Here is a 21,903-nt window from a genome sequence, read left to right as displayed (position 1 = left end):
GCCTACAACTCTCTGTTACAACGGATCGTCAACCTACAACGTTATCACTGTACTTTATTTTCTGGATTCTTCTTTGAAGACAAATTTGTGTCGTGTTATTTACTGACTTAATCCCCATCGTCAATCATGATTAGACTGGATGATATTTTAGTGCAGATCGGCGAGTTCGGGCCTTATCAGAAGAGGGTTTTCGCCATTATCTGTATGATTGTTTTCACCGCTTCATGGCAATCAATGATCGTCGTTTTCCTAGCCGCATCCGTGGACCATTGGTGTGCGGTGAGTCTTTATGTTAATTCTTAATGGGCAATCCAACCCTTCTAATAAGTTCATTTGAATGAAAGCATAACAATCAGAGAAACAGAATGGCGAGAGTTTGAAATAAATCGGACCAATATTAAGAAAGTTATGAGTGTTTAAAATATGAGATCACTACAGGTGTGCGAATCTCAAAACGGCAATTTTGTCTATGGATTGTGACGTAGTGACAGATTACTCTCTCGTTTGTCGCGTACACGAATATCACTTATTTCTGTTTTTCTTCCAAGTGCTTTCACCCTCGGGGCACTACTCAATATAAAAAAGAACAGACCATCCCGAGTCATACATTTATGAAAAGCTGAAATTTTAATCCTTTTGTGTATAAGAGCAAATGGAAAAGTTGTACGCCACTACATCACATAGACATTATCAATTCAGCCAATTTGATAATAATTGCAACTTTCAGAAATTCGTAACTGTCTATTTTTTTGTCCGATTTCATTCGAACTTTCATCAGTATACTTCATTGATATAGCTGCTTTATTCTAGACACGGTTGCTATCAAGGTTGGATTTCTCTTTAACTTTAATTCTGGACCAAATCATGTTACGAGCACTGCATCAAACCCTAAGCCTGAGCCTAACATGCAATTGCAACCCTAACTCCCTTTTTCGACCTTGTCAGACCCGTCGACGCCGCCCGCTCGTACGTAGCATGGGCTTACTTCGAATTATCGGGTCATCGTGGCAGGTAGGGTGGTCGCTTTACACGACCTTTCGTAGATTTTCCTTCGGGTTTTCACAAAATGTCAGGTTAATTGAACAAGACCATTTGTAGATGAGAGGGGTTTATTTCATTTACATTACTCCTGACATTTCGTGAATAAAGGGGCATGTTTTCACTAAAGGTCGAATAGTTTGCAGAATTCAGTCGGGACACTAAGACAGTTTGGAAGCTTGCAATGCAACAAAGTTTGTGTTAAACTCGGCAAAATCACTACCGACAATTACGAGATGCTCCATAAAAGAATCTCTTGACACCGGTGACGAAAGCTAAATTTTACTGTCATGATTCAGAGACGAACAAAAGAGTGCCCAATCAAAGCGTTTTGGAAGCTCAAGATGATCCCCTTTCTTCGACAGCAAGGGCATCATCTACATACATTATGTTCCCTCTGAACAGAGAGTCAACAAAGAGAATGAAGAGGTTTTGAGAGAGTTCAGGAAGAGATTTTGTCTCAGAAAGCCAGATCTCTTCCAACCTTGTCAGTGGCACCTGTATCAGGAAAATGCACCAGTCCAAAAATCCATCCTGGTAACCAATCGCCTGACAGAAATGGGTATCAAAACTTTCCCTTACCCTTACTGCGCAGTCTAGATCCTGCCCCCTATAATTCCAATTGTTCCCCAAACTTATAGTGAACAACAGGGGCAGTCGTTTTAAAGATACTAAGAAGATGAAGGAGGGTGTAACAAGGTTTCCTTAACACCTTCCCTTTTGGGAATTACCCGGGGTTGGGAGCTTGAAAAATTAGCTGGACCACTGCAACATACGCATTGAATAGCATTGGGAATAAGACAGAACGTGGGCATTGGTAGAATAAACACCTATAAATATGAAATCGTCTTCACCCTGTCATGCCCAACGCTTAACCTTCTTAGATTGCTTGCCGCTCATGCTCGTTAGACTCCAAATTAAAAATGGACCTATGAAATAAATATTACAAAGTTTACGGTTTTATAGGTCATGGTTATTCATTAAAATGCTCCTATGCCTTGTGGATTTCAATAGGGAGCTGCAAAAGATAAGTAAATCCAGGGAAATATTTACATCAAACTGTATGTGTACTTTTTCTTTTTTATACCCTAAATCACATTTGTGTTTGTGTAACCGATGCCATGTCGAGCGGTTTTCAGATTGAAGGTTTTAGGAAATTATCAAAACGAATCACGGAAGTGTACTCAAGTACGGGCGGAAGTGAGATCTGTTTTATTTAAATTTCGATCGATTGAAATGCTGGTTTGGCCCCCTTTGGCCTGAGATTGAACAATGGACAAACCGTTCATATTTCATCTTCGTTTTTTTACTGCCTGGTAGCCGATGCTTCTGATGGCCCAGTTACAAACAAGTTCAGAAAAAAAGAAATCACCACAATTCGGTAACGATGGGGCAAATACATGATACCGAGGCTTAGATGGCGCATTCCGAGATGGTGCATCCCGGGGGCACAGCCCTCCCCTAAAATATGTTATTAGGCGTGTTTATCAATGAATTGGTCATCCAATTTTGGTTTATTCGGATGTATAAAGAAGCAAAACAAGTTAAACCCCTGTGACATTGACTTTTTTCAGGTAAAGAGTCTCTTGAGTAATACCTTTGTAATGTTTGTCAAGTATAGTTTGTTGTCCAGAGGAATGAACAAGACTTTTTAACTGGATGGATACTATTTTTGAATTGACGGTAAGATTGGTATAATTATGTGATTGCACACAATCAAGTATCATTAAAATAAATGTTCAGCTCTTTTTGTCATATATTAATCAATAATAATAATAATAATAAAAGGTTCTTGTATAGCACTAGTATTTGTCAGACTTGACACTCAAGGCACTCCCGATTATTACCCTGGCTTTAGCACGGCTGCCATTACGGCGCTCTAGCATTTCATCAAGGAATTATTTCCTGCCAGGTACCCATTTGTATCACCTGGGTTGAGTGTGCAAATGTAGATCAATATCTTGCAAAAGGACATCAGTGCCGTGGCGGGACTCGAACCGCTGACCTTGTGGTCGACAGTCCGCTGACGTATCCACTCGACCACGACACCTTTACAGGGGCATTTGAAAAGTAATAATAAGGAGCAGCTCTTATGTAACTTTCTTCTAAAGTGGCAAAAAAAGAATTATAAATCTCGAAACGTATGTTCCATCGTTACTACGGTAGAACGCAGTCTTCACTTTAAAGGGGACGTCCACACTTATATCAAATTGGTTTAAGTTAAACAAGAACAAATAGAAAAATAAATATAAGAAAGTTTTAGCAAAATCCTATTAAAAATAGGAAAGATATGAATTTTCGAAGATGTCATGAGCGAAACACAAATTGGCGTATCTTGCGAGCTCCTCTCTTTATTCCACTGTACATAACATTTCATGTTTCTTTATGATTTTAGTTATTGATGACATACAGGTGTTGTATACAAACTAAATTGACATAATCATATTTTGGGTGAACGTATGATTGAAATTTGTCTAAAGGGAAACTATAATTTTGTTTTAATTTTGTTTTTAGTATAGAGCAACGGGAGGAGACCAAACTTCCACTGACCTGTGACTATAATGTTTCTGCTTGTACTAACATCAACCTATAAGGGTTCACTTCCCTTTCAAGAGTAGTACTCATCCTAACCTGATTCGGTTTTCCTGCGCCCCTCGGTGTATATCCTGAATCATTGAGGTACCATTGGTTCCATGTAGACTAAAGCCCCCATCACACCAAACCAGATTTCACTACGTTCTGGAACCGACCTAGAAAATCTTTAAACGGGTTGTGGTCGGGGTACAATGTGTAAAAAATGCCTATAATACGATCCTAGTTCGTTTATAAAGTTAGTCCCCAATACGTCCTCTCGTCTGTGTCCCGTCCACAGTCAGTTAATATCAAGTTCAGGGGGTGTTTCACAAAGATTCTAAGTCGAACTTAACTCTAAGTTGGACTTGAATATTATGGAGAGCCATTTGTAGCCTTGTAATGAAATATATTAAAAAGCGAAAATTCAAGTATTTTAGACTTTTCATAAATTCCACATCAAGAACATGAAATCTCCCATGGTAATAGAAAATATGAATGATTTGAATCAATATTTTATGCCTTTTAAAATAACTTTTAGAAAATATTTTCAAGGATGCTAACGGCTTTCCATAATTTTTAAGTTCAACTTAGAGATAAGTTCAACTTAGGATCTTTGTGAAACACCCCCCTGATCGGGTAAATTTGCCATTTTCAGGCAGACCAAGCCAGTCCGTAGTCACTTCATTAACTAGTTCTACATCGCTACCAATACGACCGAACCCATTCTTACTAGTTCAGAGACAGTTCAGCTCGTCTTCATCTCGTAATTCGTAGTGCGTTCGAACGCGCTCCTAGAGCGTGTGCGATTACGTCCTGGCTCAAGGGTAATAAAACCACAGCGCGTTCCTGCCATTCCATATTTCCGTTCAACTTCAACGCTTTAAGCTCTGCAGATCAAGACATTCAATTGAAGCCCCAATCACACCAAAATAGTTCTCACTACGTTCTGTAAAATGTTGCCAAACAGGATCAAACTGGGTGGAAACGGAATCATGACCATAAGATCAAGTACGGCAATCAGTCCAATCGTAGTACGTCCTCCTCTTTTTAAGTACGTTGTCAATCCGTCTAATTGCAGGACGGGAAAAATATCAGGCCCAAAGTTCTAGAGCACTCTCCGTATAGCCAGTCCGAGCCGGTACATGAAGTTCTTAAACAGATCGTAAACAGTTGCTACTACATTCAACTACGTTTGCACACAGTTTGAGCCCGTTTGGTAACATTTTCCAGAACGTAGTGAGAATTAGTTCGGTGCGATGGGGGCTTTAGGGATGAAAACGTTTGCAGCAACAAAGTGCGTTCCATAAAAGGACATTTTTGTGACAGGAAAATATTCTTCAATTCAATTCATTTTATTTGCACATTTGATAAAAATCACAATAACAAACATACACAATACAAAGTCAATCCAACAAATAACACAACATAACATAAATATCAAAATGTGGTAGGACAAACAAAGGCCAATGGCATGTCCCTAATCTTTATAAGTAAATAAATAGATATTGAGTGGTACAACAGGAGAGAGAAAAACAAGAGAAACAAGTTAAACGTACCGCTTTAAAGACTCAGAGAGTGTATGATTTAATAAGATTAGATTTATTTATTTCTTTAAAACTAGATAAGGAAGGGCGATTCTTTATTTCGGACCCAAGACTATTCCACAATTTTGGACCACTATATTCTATTGTGGTACGGGAAAATTCATACCTAAATTTGGGAATTCGAATGTGGTTGGACTGTGTAGTAGAGTATGGTACACAAGAACAGTTTTCGGGGAAACAGTCATTTAAAAACATTGACAGTAGTCCGTGTAATTACGAAAACATGAAACTGGCTAATTGAAACTTGTGTATATTTTGAAATTTCAACTGTTTAGCTTACACAAATAGAGAACCCGTGCGTGTTAAGGCTGCTGAGCCAGTAATGATTCGTACTGCTCTTTTGTGTAAAATTATAATTCTTTCAAGATGGGTTGAAGCACAACTACCCCAAATAATGTTTCAGTATGTCAAATAAGGTATAATCATAGACTGATAAATAGCAATTAGAATATGGTGAGGAAAAACTTTCTTTAATCGACTTAACAAACCAATGACTTTTGATATTTTGCATGCTGTCTCAGAAAATATGAGTTTTCCAACTTAATTTATCATCGAAAACAACCCCTAAGAAATTAGTAAAATGTATCAAAGGAATTTAGCAATTGTCAATGAATACATTTATATCAGTTATTTGTATATTTTTATTCCTGGGTCAAAAAAGCAAACAACATGTATTGGCAAGATTATTTTTTCAATTTGTTAGATGCAAACCAACTAGAAAACCTTTTTGAGCTCAATGTTCAGAGTGTTACATAGATAATCAACATCATGATTGTCTCCTGGTAAAAATAAGTTAGTATCATCGGCGTAAATAATTACATGTACAATTTTGCTCACAAACTGAATATCATTTATGTATACAGTAAAAAGTAAAGGCCCTAACACAGACCCATGTGGAACACCGATGTTTACATTCTTGTTAACGGAGGATTTGTCACTAATTGAAACACATCGCACTCTGTCATATAAATAACTCTAAAACCAATCTTAAGCTGTACCACGAACATCACAGTGTTTAATTTTTTGAAAAAGATGATAAACACAAACGAATGCCTTCGACAAATCCAAGAAAAAACCTTGAATACACTTCTTATTTTCAAAAAGCGTCAGAGATATTATTTGTAAGTTCAAGTTAAGCCATATATGATGAAAAACTTTTCTAAATCCGAATTGCTTGGAATATAATATATCATGTTTATGTCAGAAATTTACTATAAAACGACTCTACATTAACCTTTCGAACATTTTTGAGAAAATAGATAGTACTGATGTTGGTCGATAATTCGTCAAAAGCTATTTGTTTCCTCTTTAAAAACTGGTATAACTTTAGCGATTTCCATACTACTGGGAAATATACCTGCTTGTATAGACAGATACAAAAAAATATTGCATAAAGGCTGTGCCAAAACCACAATCGACTTTGTTATAACACGTGTGTTAACACTATCGTATCCAGGACTTTTACTGCTATTCAATTCATGAACAATTTCTAGAATTTCATAAGGTTTAATCGGATTAATGAACATTGTTTAAGAATTATCTTTACCAGGTAGAAAATTAGAGAAATGTGTAGAAGTATCAGATAAAGTGCTTACAAAATCAGATGCAACTGTCCTAAGATATTCATTGAATGTATTAACTATTTCTTAACCGTCATAGACACATATTCCATGTTTTTTCAATATAATCGACTTGTACCTTTCCACAAACTGAAGAAAGTAATCCATTTATGATTTTCCAAGTTGCTTTAGTATTATCTTCAACATCCGCAAATGTGTTACAGTAATAATTCCTATACATTATCGTATTGCACAGGTGACATTATTTCTCATTTGAATATATACCGATTTCCTGTATAAGCTTGGATTTTTGATATATTTTCATTATAGTCTTCTTTTTGCACAGTTTTTTTAAGTTAGGAGGTAAACCAAGGCTTACGTTGGGTACTTACAAATGGAAAACATTTGTAAAAGTTGTCATTAAAGATACGCATTAAACAATTAAATTGAATATCGACATCCGTATGATATGTATGCATATCCCAATGTATTACTTTTACCATTTCACAAAATTGTTTAACAGTTGCATATTCGTTAAAATCATCCGCAACTGGAATTTTGCAAGCTATTAAATTAGATCTGGACTAGCCTATGAAACAAAGTACCATTGTACAAAGGACCTTTGAAACGTATATAAATGCAATTTTATTGAATAATAAAAAGATTAAGGGTAATCAAATTTCAAGCTAACTTGCACAAAAATCTTAGACTGAAATAATATATGGACTCGTTTTTGACCCGCTTTTCTTCTATCAAATCAAGCTTTTTTCAAAGAGATTTCAGATTTAACTTTCAGACACCTTGGCGTTCAGCTATCCAAATATGATGAACTACTAATTGATGTATTTTATTTTTAACATAAGATAAAGTTGTCACCATTTTCTGCAGACTGAACCATAATATACAAAACTATAATCCTGAATACAACACACTTATAATTCTTCTACAACAGCAGCACCCTCTGCCAAATACACGTAGCTGGATGCGAATCTGCACCCCAATTGAACCATTCTTTCTTAGTGTAAAACATATAACCTTGTCACTCTACCCTTTGCAATTCTTGTAATATTTTTTTGTTTAAAAGAGTTGAGGCATCATCATTTCGGAACCGATATCCCACGATGATATATGTGGCAGATGCAACATAATCCGGAAAAACAAAATTGATATTAGAATTTATCCTTGGTTTATGAACACAAAACTATCATTTATCGAAACGTCCCAAAGGATAACAACCTTTGATAATTGCACGAGCGTTAATTTTTAGAATCCTCTTTGTAATCGATGGCATTAAGCCTAAGGCCTAAGGGTCGTATAGCGTTATTTGGGTGTTCAAATACCCGAGGTATTTGATAACCTTGATTGGAAAATATTGTCATTCGGAGGCATTCAACTCAGCCCCCCCCCCCCCCCGCCCCATGTAGCTACGCCATAATTGAATCTACGGAGGAGAAAGTCTACTGTCCAAAGGTTGCTTACGAGCTAGGTAAGAACGATTTTTTTTTTTTATAAGAAACCAAATATGTGACAAAGGGGCGTTTAGCAGTATTGGGGTGTTCAAATACGTGAGGTGTTTATTAAACCTTGAATGAAAATATTGTAATTCTAGTGTCGAAGCGTCGGGATAACATCATACAGCGTGTGGACACGCTGTAGACAGGTAATTGTCTTTTATTTACAAAGCGGCAAATGTCTCGATTACAAGATTGTTTTACGAGGGATATCAACGTAAAGCCTTCGATTACAGCAAGGTCAAAGGTTATCTGCTTATATCAACAATAATAAAGAAAAGGAAAAAGAGGGGTGGAGGAGAGATATGAGGGTATTGTGATGATGAGATGTAATTTAATTTCAACGTCACCCGACTTACATTCATTTTTAGATGAAACTGTTAAGTATCGTTCTCTATCCCCAATAACATTTTTTTAGTTTTTTTGTTTTTGTTTTGTTTGATAGGGTAGCCAGACCAACTACAAATGTCTGTTTGACCAAGTGGCCCTTTATACATGAATAAACTAATATTACGTTTATATGAAATATGAAACGTGAATAAATTAGATTTAAAGGAAAAGAAAGGGGAAGGAAAGTAAATAAAATCAGCATTACAAAATTAATAAGAAATTACGTTCGGTGCACCTGTGGCAGCATATACATATTCAATACAAATGCTTTATGCCTGCTAGCTTTAATACATTGTTTGTTATAACCCCTGAATTCTAACAATCGATATTGATTATTTGTTTGTTTGTTTATTAATTTGTTTGTGAGTTTGTTAGTTAGTTTTTACTCAATTTGTTTTTGTATTTTTCTCCAAGTAACTAAACCTTTCATTCGATGCCAGGTGCCGCAATGGAACGATTTCGACTGCAGCGCCGCCGGTCTCAACGAACAAACATGCATGCTCGCCATGAAGAACGCAAGCATCCCTGTCAACTACACGAGCGACCACCAACTCGTCTTTGAGCAATGCATGAAATACAACGTGTCTGGGGAGGCTTTCGATCCGGAAATCGACCCGTTCCACAATCCCGGCTGGCCGACATCGCAAGTCATGGAATGCGACAGCGGATGGGTGTACGACAGGAGTCAATACAAATCGTCCATAATCACGGATGTAAGTTACTTCCCTAATTTATATGACCAAACGCACACAAGTGGCATACTGAATGTATGAGAGGGGGAGTATACTGGTAAGATTGTTGTATTACATTACACTATATCAATTGGGTTTATACTTGGTCGTCCATTAAAGGTACTATGTCCCTTTTGCAGCCAACCTCAAATTCTGTAGAACTTTGCCGGAATTATGAATATGTCATGTATGTCCTATCTGTGAAATTTAAACGTTAGCAGTGTCCTCATATTCAAATTATGCAAGAAACACGTTTACTTGCTAGACTTCACTGTCAGACACTGTTGAGTGACTGATTGGCTTTTTTTCATCTTTGGTAATAACATACATGAAAAGAGTTGTAAAGGGTATATGAGCATTTGTCTACATCAATTTGTGGTGACCAGGATTAAACTGATTGAATCTTTGCGCAGCATAAAACGTATGACCATTCGGTACAATTGTAAATAATAATAATAATAATAATAACGTTTTATTTACCCAGGGTAGCCACTTCAGCTGTGAAACTGCTCTCCCAGCGGGCCCTGCATAACATAACATGTTACTATTACCCTTCTCCAATCTAATATGCTGAGCGCCTAGCTAGAAGGCAGAAGGTCCCATTGTTATAAGTCTTTGGTATGACTCGGCCGGGGGTCGAACCCACGGCCTCCCGTTCATGAGGCGGACGCTCTAACCATTGAGCCACCATGCCCGGTTTGTCTGAAAATCAAGACTTTTACTTTTGGGCTCTATTGCCTTAAAGTCGATTTGACAACTAATAGTCGTTATTTTCCCTCTTGAAGACATTTTCAAGCCCCACCTTTTTTAGGGAAGTTCTAAATTAGTATTATCTTTCAAATGCAGTTGGAATTTAACTTTTTCATTTGTTGGGCCTGCAAATGGGACATAGTACCTGTAAAGGATATTAAACTCGTATCAAATGTTACCCGTACACAGGATTATTACTACTAATTTGCCTATTACTATTTGTTACTATATAAATCATCGATTTGCATTATTATTGCATCAGTATTTCCTTTTAGAGTACTACTACTGTCCATTATTAATTCTAATTACTTTATTAAAAATTAGTAACAATAAAAACCACCCTTTTCTCTACCTGTCTATAACAAAAGTTTTAAAGTTTTGTCTTAACATAGATCAATTAGGTGTATATTTGGCATGTAAGATGTCATACTAAGTCTACTTATATAGTGATGCTTATTGTAATGAAACCTTTATGGAATACTAACAACACTAATCTTTCACCGTTTCTCTATCTGTCTCGATCATTATCCCACAAATCTTTTCCATTATCTCGATACAATTCTATCTCATTCGAATGCTTCGGGCGTTGCCCCATTTTTGTCTCTGTCTTCGTCCTCCCTTTCTCTCTCTCTCTCTCTACCTCTCTCTCTCTCTGTCTCTCATCCCTTTCGCACCCCTCCTCTCCCTTCCTGCCTCTTCCTTTTGTTTAATGTTTAAATAGTATGACCTAATGTGCGGAGCAGGAGATCAAACCCAAGTATCCCAATCGGTATTCTACGCCGGGTATTTAGCCGGTTCTATCATCAACGGAGTACTGGCCGATATGTGAGCTAAAACGAGCTTATTAAAAGTGTGTGATGTCCATTGTACTCGAGACGACCTTTATGTTGCGTTAATGCCTACGCTAATCAATAAGCCTATAAGGTGATGATTGCTTGCGCCAGTACTTCAACTCAGTGTTTGCACTGCTCGTTTCACAGTCATTTTTTAAAATATGATATCAGTTTATCAAAGACCACTCCAGTCACTGACGTAGTCCTACGTCTGTACATATCATTCTTTCTCATTTTCTTTCATTGTGTGTTCATTATACATATGATGTTGCTATTGCTTTAGTTTGACCTGGTATGTGAAATGGAAGATCAGACTCAAATATCCCAATCAGTTTTCTACGGCGGTTACCTAGCTGGCTCAATCATCAACGGAACATTGGCGGATATGTAAGCAATTGATTTCGTTGAACAAATCGCCCACATGAATGTGTATGTGTGTGTACAGATATGATTTTATATAAACAATACATTTATAAAGTCACACTTGTATACACATACATGTATATAGAAACATTAAAATCTCTCACAATATTGCAACATACATATATAAATGGCCATCCCACAAAATACTTCATTTGTACTTTCTGAGTGAAACTAGCCTTCATGTCAGTGGCGGGAAGTGTGTATTTTTACATTTTTTACGTTAAATTTACCTCTTTTTTTTTTAGACGCCCCCCCCCCCCCTGGCGCTAAAGGGGGGGGGGGTGCAATTCTTTACATTTTCGAGGGCCAAAAAAAAAAAATTAGTGCTCACTATTTCCCCCCCCCCCCCCCCCCCCCCCCCCCCCCAACTGGGCGAAATATTTAAATTTCAAATTGATTTCAAATTTGGGCCCCCACCCCTAAGAAATCCTGGATCCGCGCCTGATTCATGTACATATTATTCCTGGCGGTACGTTTGCCTTAAATACAGTGTACGTCATAACAAGTTATGATCATAATGATCACCGTAATGATGAAAATGATCAGTAAAGTTATTTTAATCATCAGCAGCATAGTCTAAATTATCACCATTATCATCATCGTTATCGTCATCGCCTCCACCGTTACCATCGTCATCATTGCTATTTTCATCATTATCATTATCATTGTCATCACCACCGCCATCACCACAACAATCATTTTCATAAACACCACCATCATCGTCTTCCTCATCATTATCGTAATTATCATCATCATCATCATTTCATCATCATCACAATCTTCACCTTCTTCTATATTATCTTCATCGTCGTTATTATAACCACCGTCATCATTTTTTTGGTGGACAGTTGCTAAAATTGATTTAGATTTAGATCTATCATTATTGATTTACCAATTACTTGTGAATTGCATCTTTTGCTTTATACTTGTATGTTTGAAGAGTTGGACGATGGTGGATGCTTATGATATTGATGTTTGTCCGGCTAATCTCGGGGATAGCTATAGCATTCTCACCCAACTGGTGGGTCTTCACTGTCCTGCGGTTCTTCCAGGGGTACGCTGCTATCTCTATTTATATCATCGCCTTTATCGTAGGTAAGAGATTAAAGGCTAGGTCGACTCCAAAAAATAATTTGATTTTAATAGATGCAGACAAAACAAAAGAAAACAGGGCAAACACAATTTGAATAAATTCGGAAAACTAATAACGGAAGGAAGTTATGATCATTTTTTTTAAGTATGATAAACTATGAAACTTAGAAAATGACTACACAAATTGCCAATTCGGTTTCCAGTTCGTAACGCCATTGCTTCACTATTTATCAATTGCTTTAAAGGCACACTGTCCTACGTGTAGCTACTTGCTCCCTCTATATAGAAAACTTCCCAAATCGGTGCCTGTTGGTCCCCCATGATCCTATTTTTCTTATGTTAAATGAGAGCTGAGTTAATGAGATAGCCACCTGTCACAGTGACCTCGATGGCTCACTGGGTGGTCTAATCCCTTCTAGCTGAAGTAGTAAAGCCTCCCTTTAATATATTTTTATTCCATTAATTTACCTTTTATCCCCAAATCCTGGATTTCCTCATGCCTTTGCCATTCTTCAGAAGTCTGTTCCACAAGAAATGTACAGAAAGAAAAAAAATGCTGATGAATATAAGAGGTGTTATATGCAATAATAGTATACTATTAATATTAAACTGATTTGTCCTGCCTCTATTCTCTAGGAACCGAGTTTGTCGGGCCATCGAAACGTAACGTCACCGGTATTATCTTCGTTATCCCTTTTGCTCTCGGCTACATTTGCCTCGCGGGCATCGCCTACTTCGTACCATACTGGAGGACTTTAGAACTTATTTGCGTCTCCCCGGCACTAATCTACATTGGCTTGATGTTGTAAGAGGTTTTTTAGAATCATTACTCTTTTATATATCTAAATATGTAGTGTGGTGTCTATCTGGGTTTTATGCAGGCGTTAGCATCTCATGACACTCAGCGTTGAATTGGTTTGGATCAAAAGATTCAAAGGAAACCTCACCCCAAAAAATAACTTGACATATTATGAGAGATTCATTATATTCTTGCCCTTTAGTCTACAGGATTCCCCACCAAAGTATATGAGCGAGGCATAAAGCAAGAATAATGCAAGAAACGCAGATTGCATAAACAAGTTGGTGCTTATCTGGGGTAAAGGTTTCTCATGAACGATATAGATTTGCCAACTGCTATATATTTATTTTTAAATAAATTAGTTGCGATTGTTACCCTGTTATATATTTCTGTTCACCTATGATTTTCCTCATTGAAGAGTAAAGGTTTTATTGATTTTTGTTGATTATCAATTAATAAATGTACAAATTAAACTGGTGCGTCACATTTTCAAGAAAATGGCTGCGCACATGTCATGCTAAAAGGCATTCAAATTCATGACAGTCAAACATACGTTAAATATTTGCATTAGATTTAAGATTGCTTTGAAGAAAAACATGTATCACCTTTGTTTTGACGCTGACGATTCACGGTTATATTAAATAAAACCCTAGGAATTTATACCTTTCACTTCACCCAAACACCCAAAGTTTCATATTTTTACATCTTACAATGTTGTAACAACGCAAGTTTTTTTTTTTAATCTCCTCTCAGCTTTCTTCCGGAATCGGTACGTTGGCAAATATCGGTGGGAAAGTATGACAAGGCGGAGAAGACTCTAGTGAAGATTGCCAACTCGAACAACATGCCCCTTTCAGGTCCATTCTTCAGCAGTGATTTTAAGAAGGAACAAGTAAGTACTTAAATACAGAAAGAGAATAGTGGCATATGCAGAAATCAATTAATATGGAAACGGATCCTCTCAGGCAAGATGATGAAGGGAGAGGGTGGAGCAACAGATGGAGGAACAGGAGATGGAGGAAGGAAGAGAATATGTAATGAATTTGGCGGTTCCCCGTGTTGTAGACTTAGTTTTGTGGGCTTGTGTGTGTGTTCGCGCGTGTATAGCTATGGTCACAACTCAGAGCGGTAAACGACCGATTAGTAGCCTACTCGGTCACCGCCGGAATTAAGGCATCGCCCAACGATTTTTGAGAAGTCGAGCAGGCTGTAGAGCCCCAGCGATGCCGGGGCGGTGCCATGTCGATTTTCCGTCGGTCTCCGGTCGATTTTAGGTCAAAACTGGCGAAATCGGGGAGCTTCCCGGGCGATGTCCCGGCAGGTGACCGACTGATGACCAACCGATTACCGAGCGGTCTTCCAACAGCTGATTTGAAAGAAACTGTCCGGCAACCGGCCGGTGTTTGGCGGGGCACCGACCTAATCGGGCGTTCACCGTCGAGCGATTTAGGTCAACAATCGAAGCCACTAGGTCAAAGGCTGTCGACCGATTTTAAACTCCCTGCCCATTGATCGACTGATCTCTCAGCGGCGACCGCTCTGCAGCCTTTGCCTTTGACTTTGCCTTTGACTTAGCGGCTTCGATTTTTACCTAAATCGCTCGACGGCGAACAATCAATTAGGTCGGTGCCCGAGCGGCGACCGCCCTGGCACCGAGCGTATTTTGGGCGGGAGTGAAAAGTGAGCAGGCGCCGCAGAATTTTAACTCCGCGCTAAAACTTAAGCGGCGACCGAGCGATGCCCTAAAAACAAGCGGTATCCGGGCGGCCGCCGCTCGATGCCCGAGCGAAATTGGCTAAAAACTCGCCGCCCGGCCGCCGAGCAGGCTACTTTTTGGGGTTGTGACTATAGCTTAAGTGTGTAACTGTGTTTGTGTGTGGTGCCAACTTATAGCGAAGTGAAAATTCAGACGACAAAATAATGTATTTGTTTTCATAACGGCTCCAGAGCCATCTTTGCACAGAGTTTGGCCAACTTGGTTTCACTGGGTCACAACAAGGCGTATATTCTTTTGTTTTGTGCTTGTCCAACAAAGCAGTAATCGCCATATTGTGTCAAACTCGAACCGGGTTGGCCAAACTTTCCTAATACAATTGCACTGAACGGCTCTTTAATGCACTCCCTCCCCGATAAAATAGTTAACAGGTATTTTTCGATGGTGGTAGGGATGAGAACGAAACGATTTCCAGCATTTTTTTAACTTCTGTTAGCCCTAATAAGAAATCTACTTCGTGATGTATTTATTGCTTCTATTCAGTTTCTCACGACATGCAATTCCATCACCAAAGACATGACACATTTAGATTTGTTTTTTAGTCATAATCTAATGCTCTGTTACATTTAGGATATGTGTTAATTATTATTTACTTTAATTAATACTATTGTTATTATTATTATTACTATAGTGAATATCAATTATTGTTAATATTAGTATTATTATGATTATTATCACCATTACTATCATCGATATTATTATCATTATCATCCTCATTATTATTATTATCGTTATCATTATTATTCGTATAGGAGGCCGCACCAAAGGAGAGGCGAGCTACAGGAATTGATCTATTCCGCCAGCCTCGAATGAGACTACGAACCATCAATCTTATCTTTACCTGGTTTGTCCCATTTAATTTGAACTTCTGATACTGATCTTGCCTAAGGCTGAAAAATTATAAAGGGAAATGTTATTATTAGTAGTAGTACATGTACAAGTATTAATTGTTATTATTATCATTATCATCATTATTATTATATCATTATTATTATTTTTATTTTTATTGTAATCATTATCAGTATCAATACAGTTGCTAGCTACGATTGCATTAACGGCTGCCTAGCAATATAGGCCTACAGTGTGTTTATAAAGGACTATATGGCTATTACAGCAGTAGTAAATATTCTAACGCTTGTTATGAATTATAAATTGTGATGCAACATTAACACATGGACATTTACTATATACTATGCGACTTCAGTCATAGTTTTCTCTTCCTCGTTTTGTCCTTGATCAGGATGGTGAATGCCATGGTGTACCACGGTCTATCACTAAACACCTCAAACCTCGGTGTCAACGACTACGTCGCCTTCGCAGTGTCAGGAGCCGTCGAGATCCCCGCTTACCTTCTCTCCGTGGTCGCCATCGAGATGAAGTTCATTGGACGGAGGATTAGCCTGAGCGTGTGCCTGTTGGTTGCCGGCGTGGCTTGCCTCTCTACATCCGCCATACGTAAGATAATGACATTTCATGGATGAAACTGTTGCTTAAAGGCATCCTTTCAATGTTTCCCTACGTGTTATCAGTGTCTGTGATATGGTGTTATTTTGAAGCCCTATTCATATTGCGCTTTAAAATGATCATGAAGTGCCTCAACAAAATAAGAATTTTTAAGTGACCGGTTTTACCATACTGATTTTTCCCGATATACTGTAGTGTTAAAGAAAACGGTTTCAAATCATAAATATCTTGATAATCGGATAGGCGATCGGCTTGTAAAAGTCATGGGATTCCTGACTGACCTAAAGGTCAATCCAGAATTTTGTTAAGAATCTGAGGCAAAGAGACCAAATCCCTTCAATGTAGTGACCCCACTCCCTCTCTCCTTCTCCTTCTCCTTCCCCTGCTCAATAGAGGGACGGTTTGTTGCACATGCATACTATAGCTTGAAAAAAGAAAAGAAACTTTCATGCACCTCCCCCGTTATAATGGAATACTTGTACATAAAAGCTGCATGAAAGAAGGCAACATTATTTAACATTTTTTCCATTCACCCATTTATCAGAACTTGAACAAAAGTCTTTAGCGATCACTTTCATCATTTTCTTTATATATTTTTTATCTCTGTCGTTTTGTTCTCTATTTCTTAAATATTCTTAGCACCCGGAGCAGCGCTCACATCAGTTGCTATGATTGGTAAATTTGGAATTTCGGCATCTTTCGCCATCCTGTATCTGTACACCGCGGAGCTGTACCCAACCAACATCAGGTAAAGCTGGTGTATATCTACACGGTTTTGTAAATCAAGGTCATCAATGAATTTTGTTAACACATTTAAGATATAAAGATAAATAAGTGAATGAAATTAGATATATAAACAAATAAATGAATAAATGAACGAAGGAATTAATAAATCAATCAATCAACCGACCAATCAATCAATACGTGAAAAAATGAATAAATGAACAAACCAGTCCAGTTAATCTTTCATCCGACTCTAATTTCACTTGGAGAAATAATTATTTGAAAGGGCTGCCTGAAACATGATGGAATTGCGAAACAATTAATAAGAAAATATACTAGTTGATTATATAATTTGGCACATTGGTTACGGTAGACTGCAAAAACACTTTCAACGTCAGCATCGTATATTGGAGCAATTTAGGTTCCAAAGGAATGTTTTGACATTTAAATGGTTTCAATTCACTACATCTAATTTAATAAATTGAATACGTCATGAATATTGGGCTACCTTCAAATGATGACGATATGAGTTTACTCAGTTTAAGTTACAATGATTTCTTTGGGGAACACAGGAGCGTGACCATGGGGACCTGCTCGATGTTTTCACGTATCGCCGGCATTATGGCGCCCCTCATACTCACACTGGCCAAGATTTGGACTCCACTACCCCTCGTCATCTACGGGTCCGTCTCAGTGATCGCTGGCCTCCTCACTCTCTCCCTCCCCGAAACGTTGGGCCACAAGCTCCCCGAGACAATCGAAGAAAGCGAAAATTTTGGAAGGTATTGTAAAATGTTGTTCCCTCTTACCCTAACCCCCTCTTTCTCTTTCTCTCTCTCTCCTGCCTGCGTAGTTCCTTCCCTCCTCCTACCCTCCATCTAAATTCCCCCTCCCTCTTCCTCCCACTCCCTCCCACTCCCACCCCTGTCTCTTATCCTTACCGCAGTACTTCATTTTTTTGTTCATTCCTATACAAATAAGACAATCACTCAAGAAACTGAGAAGAGAGCAGACTTAATTTACCACTGCTTGAACCGTGTTTGATAGCTCCTATCAAACAAGCTTTCCTTCTTGATGGTACTTCTCTAACTGTCCATCAGGAACCAAACGAGAAGGGATTTGGAGTGTACATTTTTGTTCGTTAGTCTTCGATTGTTGCTTTTATTTTGTTTTCGGAAGAAGTTGGATGCTTAAAGTTTGCGTCTTTTTGTTGTATATTGTACTCTTGAGATCGGGTTGCATGTTCCATTCATTTATGGAGTGTGGATTGAAGCAGGGGCGGCGATCCCGGGGGGACGGGGGACACGTCGTCCCCCCTCAATTTTTTTAGGGGGGGGGGTCGTCCCCCCTCAAAATTTGAAAAAGTTCCAAAAAAAAATGTATAGCAAATACTGACTAAAGACTGCAATAAACTTTAAGGCTCTGGACGGCACTGGACGGCTCGTGAGTGCAGCGTTTAGACGAATTAAAGTGCAAAATCTTCTCGCTACGCTCCCTCGCATAATATTCTTCAAACAAGAAAATAATTGTAGAAAAGTGAAGTGTGAAAAAGGTATATTGCTTGTTTTTATACGATTGTTTTGCTAAGGAAAGTTATTTGTTAATACAACAAAACTTCAAAAACCTGTAAGGGGGTAGTCACTTCCGCTACCTTCACCCCTCTCGTTCACTATGCTCCCTCGCACTGGCGTAATGACGGGAGGGGGGGGGGGTTGGTGGCAGTTTCCCTCCTAATAACATTCAAACGTGGTTTATTTCTAATTTGATACCAGTGATTTACAAATGTTGCTAAAATGGCATGGTTTTTCCCTGAGCTTCCGGGGGCTCTGCCCCCTGTACCCCACCAAAGGCCCTAAGGCGGGCCCCTGGTTGCTCATCTGACCGTAATTAAATGCCTAAAAACCCTGAGCTTCCGGGGGCTCCGCCCTAAGGCAGGCCCCTGGATACTCAGCTGACCATTGTTAAATGCCTAAAACCCCTGAGCTTCCGGGGGCTCCGCCCCCTGAGAAGTAACAAGGGCCCCTAAAGCGGACCCCTAGATGCTCATCTGACCGTTATAAAATACCCTAAACCCCTGAGCTTCATGGGGCTATGCCCCTGGACCCCACGCCAATTTACACTCCACTCGCTTCGTTCGCTTTGCTCTACCTGATCGAAAATACTTTAGCCCAACCCCCCCCCCCTACTTTGAAAAACGTTCCGCGGGGCCTGCGTGTACCATGTAAGAGTGGGGGTGCGGATTTTTTTTCTTCCCCCCCCCCCCTAAAAAAAAAGAAGGTTTTTGCTCATTACGCCACTGCTACCCCGTCCCTCGGATTTCGTCCCCCCCCCCCCGGTCATCAAGAGAAATCGCCGCCCCTGGAATGAAGGAATATTCAAAACAGTTGGAGAGGGTAGGGTATTGAATATAGAATTTGTCGAGGAACGTCTATAACCCGAAACCTAACCCGAAACCCGAAACCCGAAACCCAAATTGCAGCCCTAACCCTATTCATTTTTGAAAGCTCGGAGCAATTATTGTTGCAGTGGCAAATGTTGGATCGCCCATATCACCATATTTGTAATTCTGAGATCTTGTTTGTTTGTTTTTTCATTCAGGAAATCTGACGCGAACAACACCACCTCGGTTAAAAATGGCGTCTACATTCTTAACCAGGATGGGCGTGATGAGAAAGAGATTAAAGAGGAGAATGGAGGGGTCAACACCATGGATTACGTTAATCCTTCATTCAATATTCAAGATGAGAATGACCACGGCAAACGGGATAGTGGCGTGCAAGCCAATCTATCGGAAAAATAAAAGTGCTGTACGAACCGAAATATCGCAATGACATAGTATTGTTAACACGATCGCCGAGTCATTCGAAAAATCAAATTTGGGGCAATGTCAGTATTCAATTCAATTTAATTAAAATGAACATTTATTTTCTTCCATGCAATTGAACAACCTTATTGACATCTGTCCAAACAATACAAGAGATATAGTTAAAGAACTTGTTTTACAAGGAAGAAGGCGCAAATCCCGATTAGCAAAGCTTGTAATGGGTACGCCCGAATACATAATATACATTATAAATAGAAGAAAGGAAGAAAGGAATAAAGGGATAGGCAAGGAGAAGAAGAGAAAAGGGACTTTGGAGGAATAGAAAAAAAGAGGACTGCAACATAGTAGCAATGGAGTGTATGACATGCATAAACAACATAATGGCAAGATATAGATGAAGGGTAAAATGTGGAAATATTTGGCTGTATTTTTTAGGATAATAATAATACTGGATTTATAACCTCTACTTCTGCATGGGTATCAATATCAGAGTAATAAAAGACATTCTTATCGAAGAGTAATATTGTTATAGTTATATAGGATAAAGATATATTTTGATAAAGTGTTTTTGAGATTAACAGGATATATGCACATAATATATACTTCGTTAAAGGTACATACATTTATACAACATATACACACACACACATATATATATATATACATGGTACATTAACTGGACATCATAAAAAATCCTAACCCTAACCCTAATACCTAACCCTAAACCTAACCCTTACCCTACTGTCTACTTAATGACTATTTTTTCCACTCCAAATGTCCCTCCAATGACGCCTTTAGTAAAATTACATATATATAGAGAGAGAGAGATATCAAAATTGGGCTTTCTATGAAAAATAAAACATAAAAAACATTAAGAGGACACCAAATTGTCCTCCTAATGACAATGTCTACTTAATGACTCATGTTTTCACTCCAAATATCCCTCTAATGACGCCTTTAGTAAAATATACATATATATGTATGTATGTTTACATAATCATACACCTTCTCTTTAACAGATACAGATTTCCTCAGAGGTTCAGGTAAATCGTTCCAAAGCTTAGGACCGGTAAAACGGATATTATTTTGGAAAATACGTTTATCATACTGTACATCCAATAGATATCATGGTCAGGTTACGCGATACGTCATTGGCTGCAATGTTTACACACTTAGAATAAATGACGGAGAAGCTTATCGAAATTGCACATATACAATTGTATTAGATAGATTTTTCGAAAGTCTTTGCGATCTCATGTGTGCATTGATATTGTACCTTTACGCTGTCGTTAGTGATGGTATACCATCTTTGCTTGAATTTTCAGATCTCATTCCCGCACAATCATGTTTAACTAAAGTTATTAACCTCTCGATAAAAATCATTTTTTTCCCAAGGTAGAATATTTTTAGTCTGATAATTTCCATTGGCTGAAACGAAAATCATCCAAATAAAGATGGCATCCACCCTGGTAACAAGGGTGAAATGTATTATCTCTCTATTTCTCTCCCTTTCTCTCTCCCTTGGGTATAAATAATCTATTATCTATATACTGACGTGTTATGGCCCTTTATATCAATAGCAGTATTCTGTATACAAAATGTTGGGCCACTATAACATTTATTACGTATTTATCATAAACTCTTAAAAAATCATATTAAATTTGTTAACTTTATTACATTGATTTTTCTTTCTTAAAGCGAGAAGCAAATCGGAAGTTTAATGTAGTAAATGTACGACAGACATATTACAACGTATTAACTACATTACTTATTATGTCTATAAACATTGTGGTATGGTCCACGGCTTATATTGT

At 38.2% G+C, this 21,903-nt stretch overlaps 1 protein-coding gene across 1 annotated transcript; it reads left to right on the top strand.

Annotated features, from left to right (window-relative positions):
- The first annotated feature begins 224 nt into the window (after positions 1-224).
- LOC100891132 (organic cation transporter protein) lies at positions 225-20,356 on the top strand. Its single transcript, XM_030972497.1, has 11 exons — positions 225-279; positions 9,091-9,389; positions 11,274-11,377; positions 12,354-12,508; positions 13,142-13,310; positions 14,058-14,196; positions 15,831-15,922; positions 16,319-16,533; positions 17,182-17,290; positions 17,838-18,047; positions 19,864-20,356. The coding sequence occupies exons 1-11, from the start codon at positions 225-227 to the stop codon at positions 20,063-20,065; spliced, it is 1,749 nt and encodes a 582-aa protein (XP_030828357.1). The 3' UTR covers positions 20,066-20,356.
- Positions 20,357-21,903: the final 1,547 nt, after the last annotated feature.

Source organism: Strongylocentrotus purpuratus, unplaced genomic scaffold, assembly GCF_000002235.5.
Source record: "Strongylocentrotus purpuratus isolate Spur 01 unplaced genomic scaffold, Spur_5.0 spur5_contig_863, whole genome shotgun sequence".
NCBI lineage: Eukaryota > Metazoa > Echinodermata > Echinoidea > Camarodonta > Strongylocentrotidae > Strongylocentrotus > Strongylocentrotus purpuratus.
The sequence above is the reverse complement of the archived record's forward strand: the minus strand, read 5'-3'. Positions and strand labels throughout refer to the sequence as shown.

Excerpts from the sequence above, each read along its gene's own strand:
- LOC100891132 (XM_030972497.1), top strand. The coding sequence starts at position 225 with ATGGCAATCAATGATCGTCGTTTTCCTAGCCGCATCCGTGGACCATTG. Across the intron at positions 11,378-12,353 it reads AACGGAACATTGGCGGATAT|AGTTGGACGATGGTGGATGC; the intron begins GTAAGCAATTGA and ends GTATGTTTGAAG. Across the intron at positions 17,291-17,837 it reads CTGTACCCAACCAACATCAG|GAGCGTGACCATGGGGACCT; the intron begins GTAAAGCTGGTG and ends TGGGGAACACAG.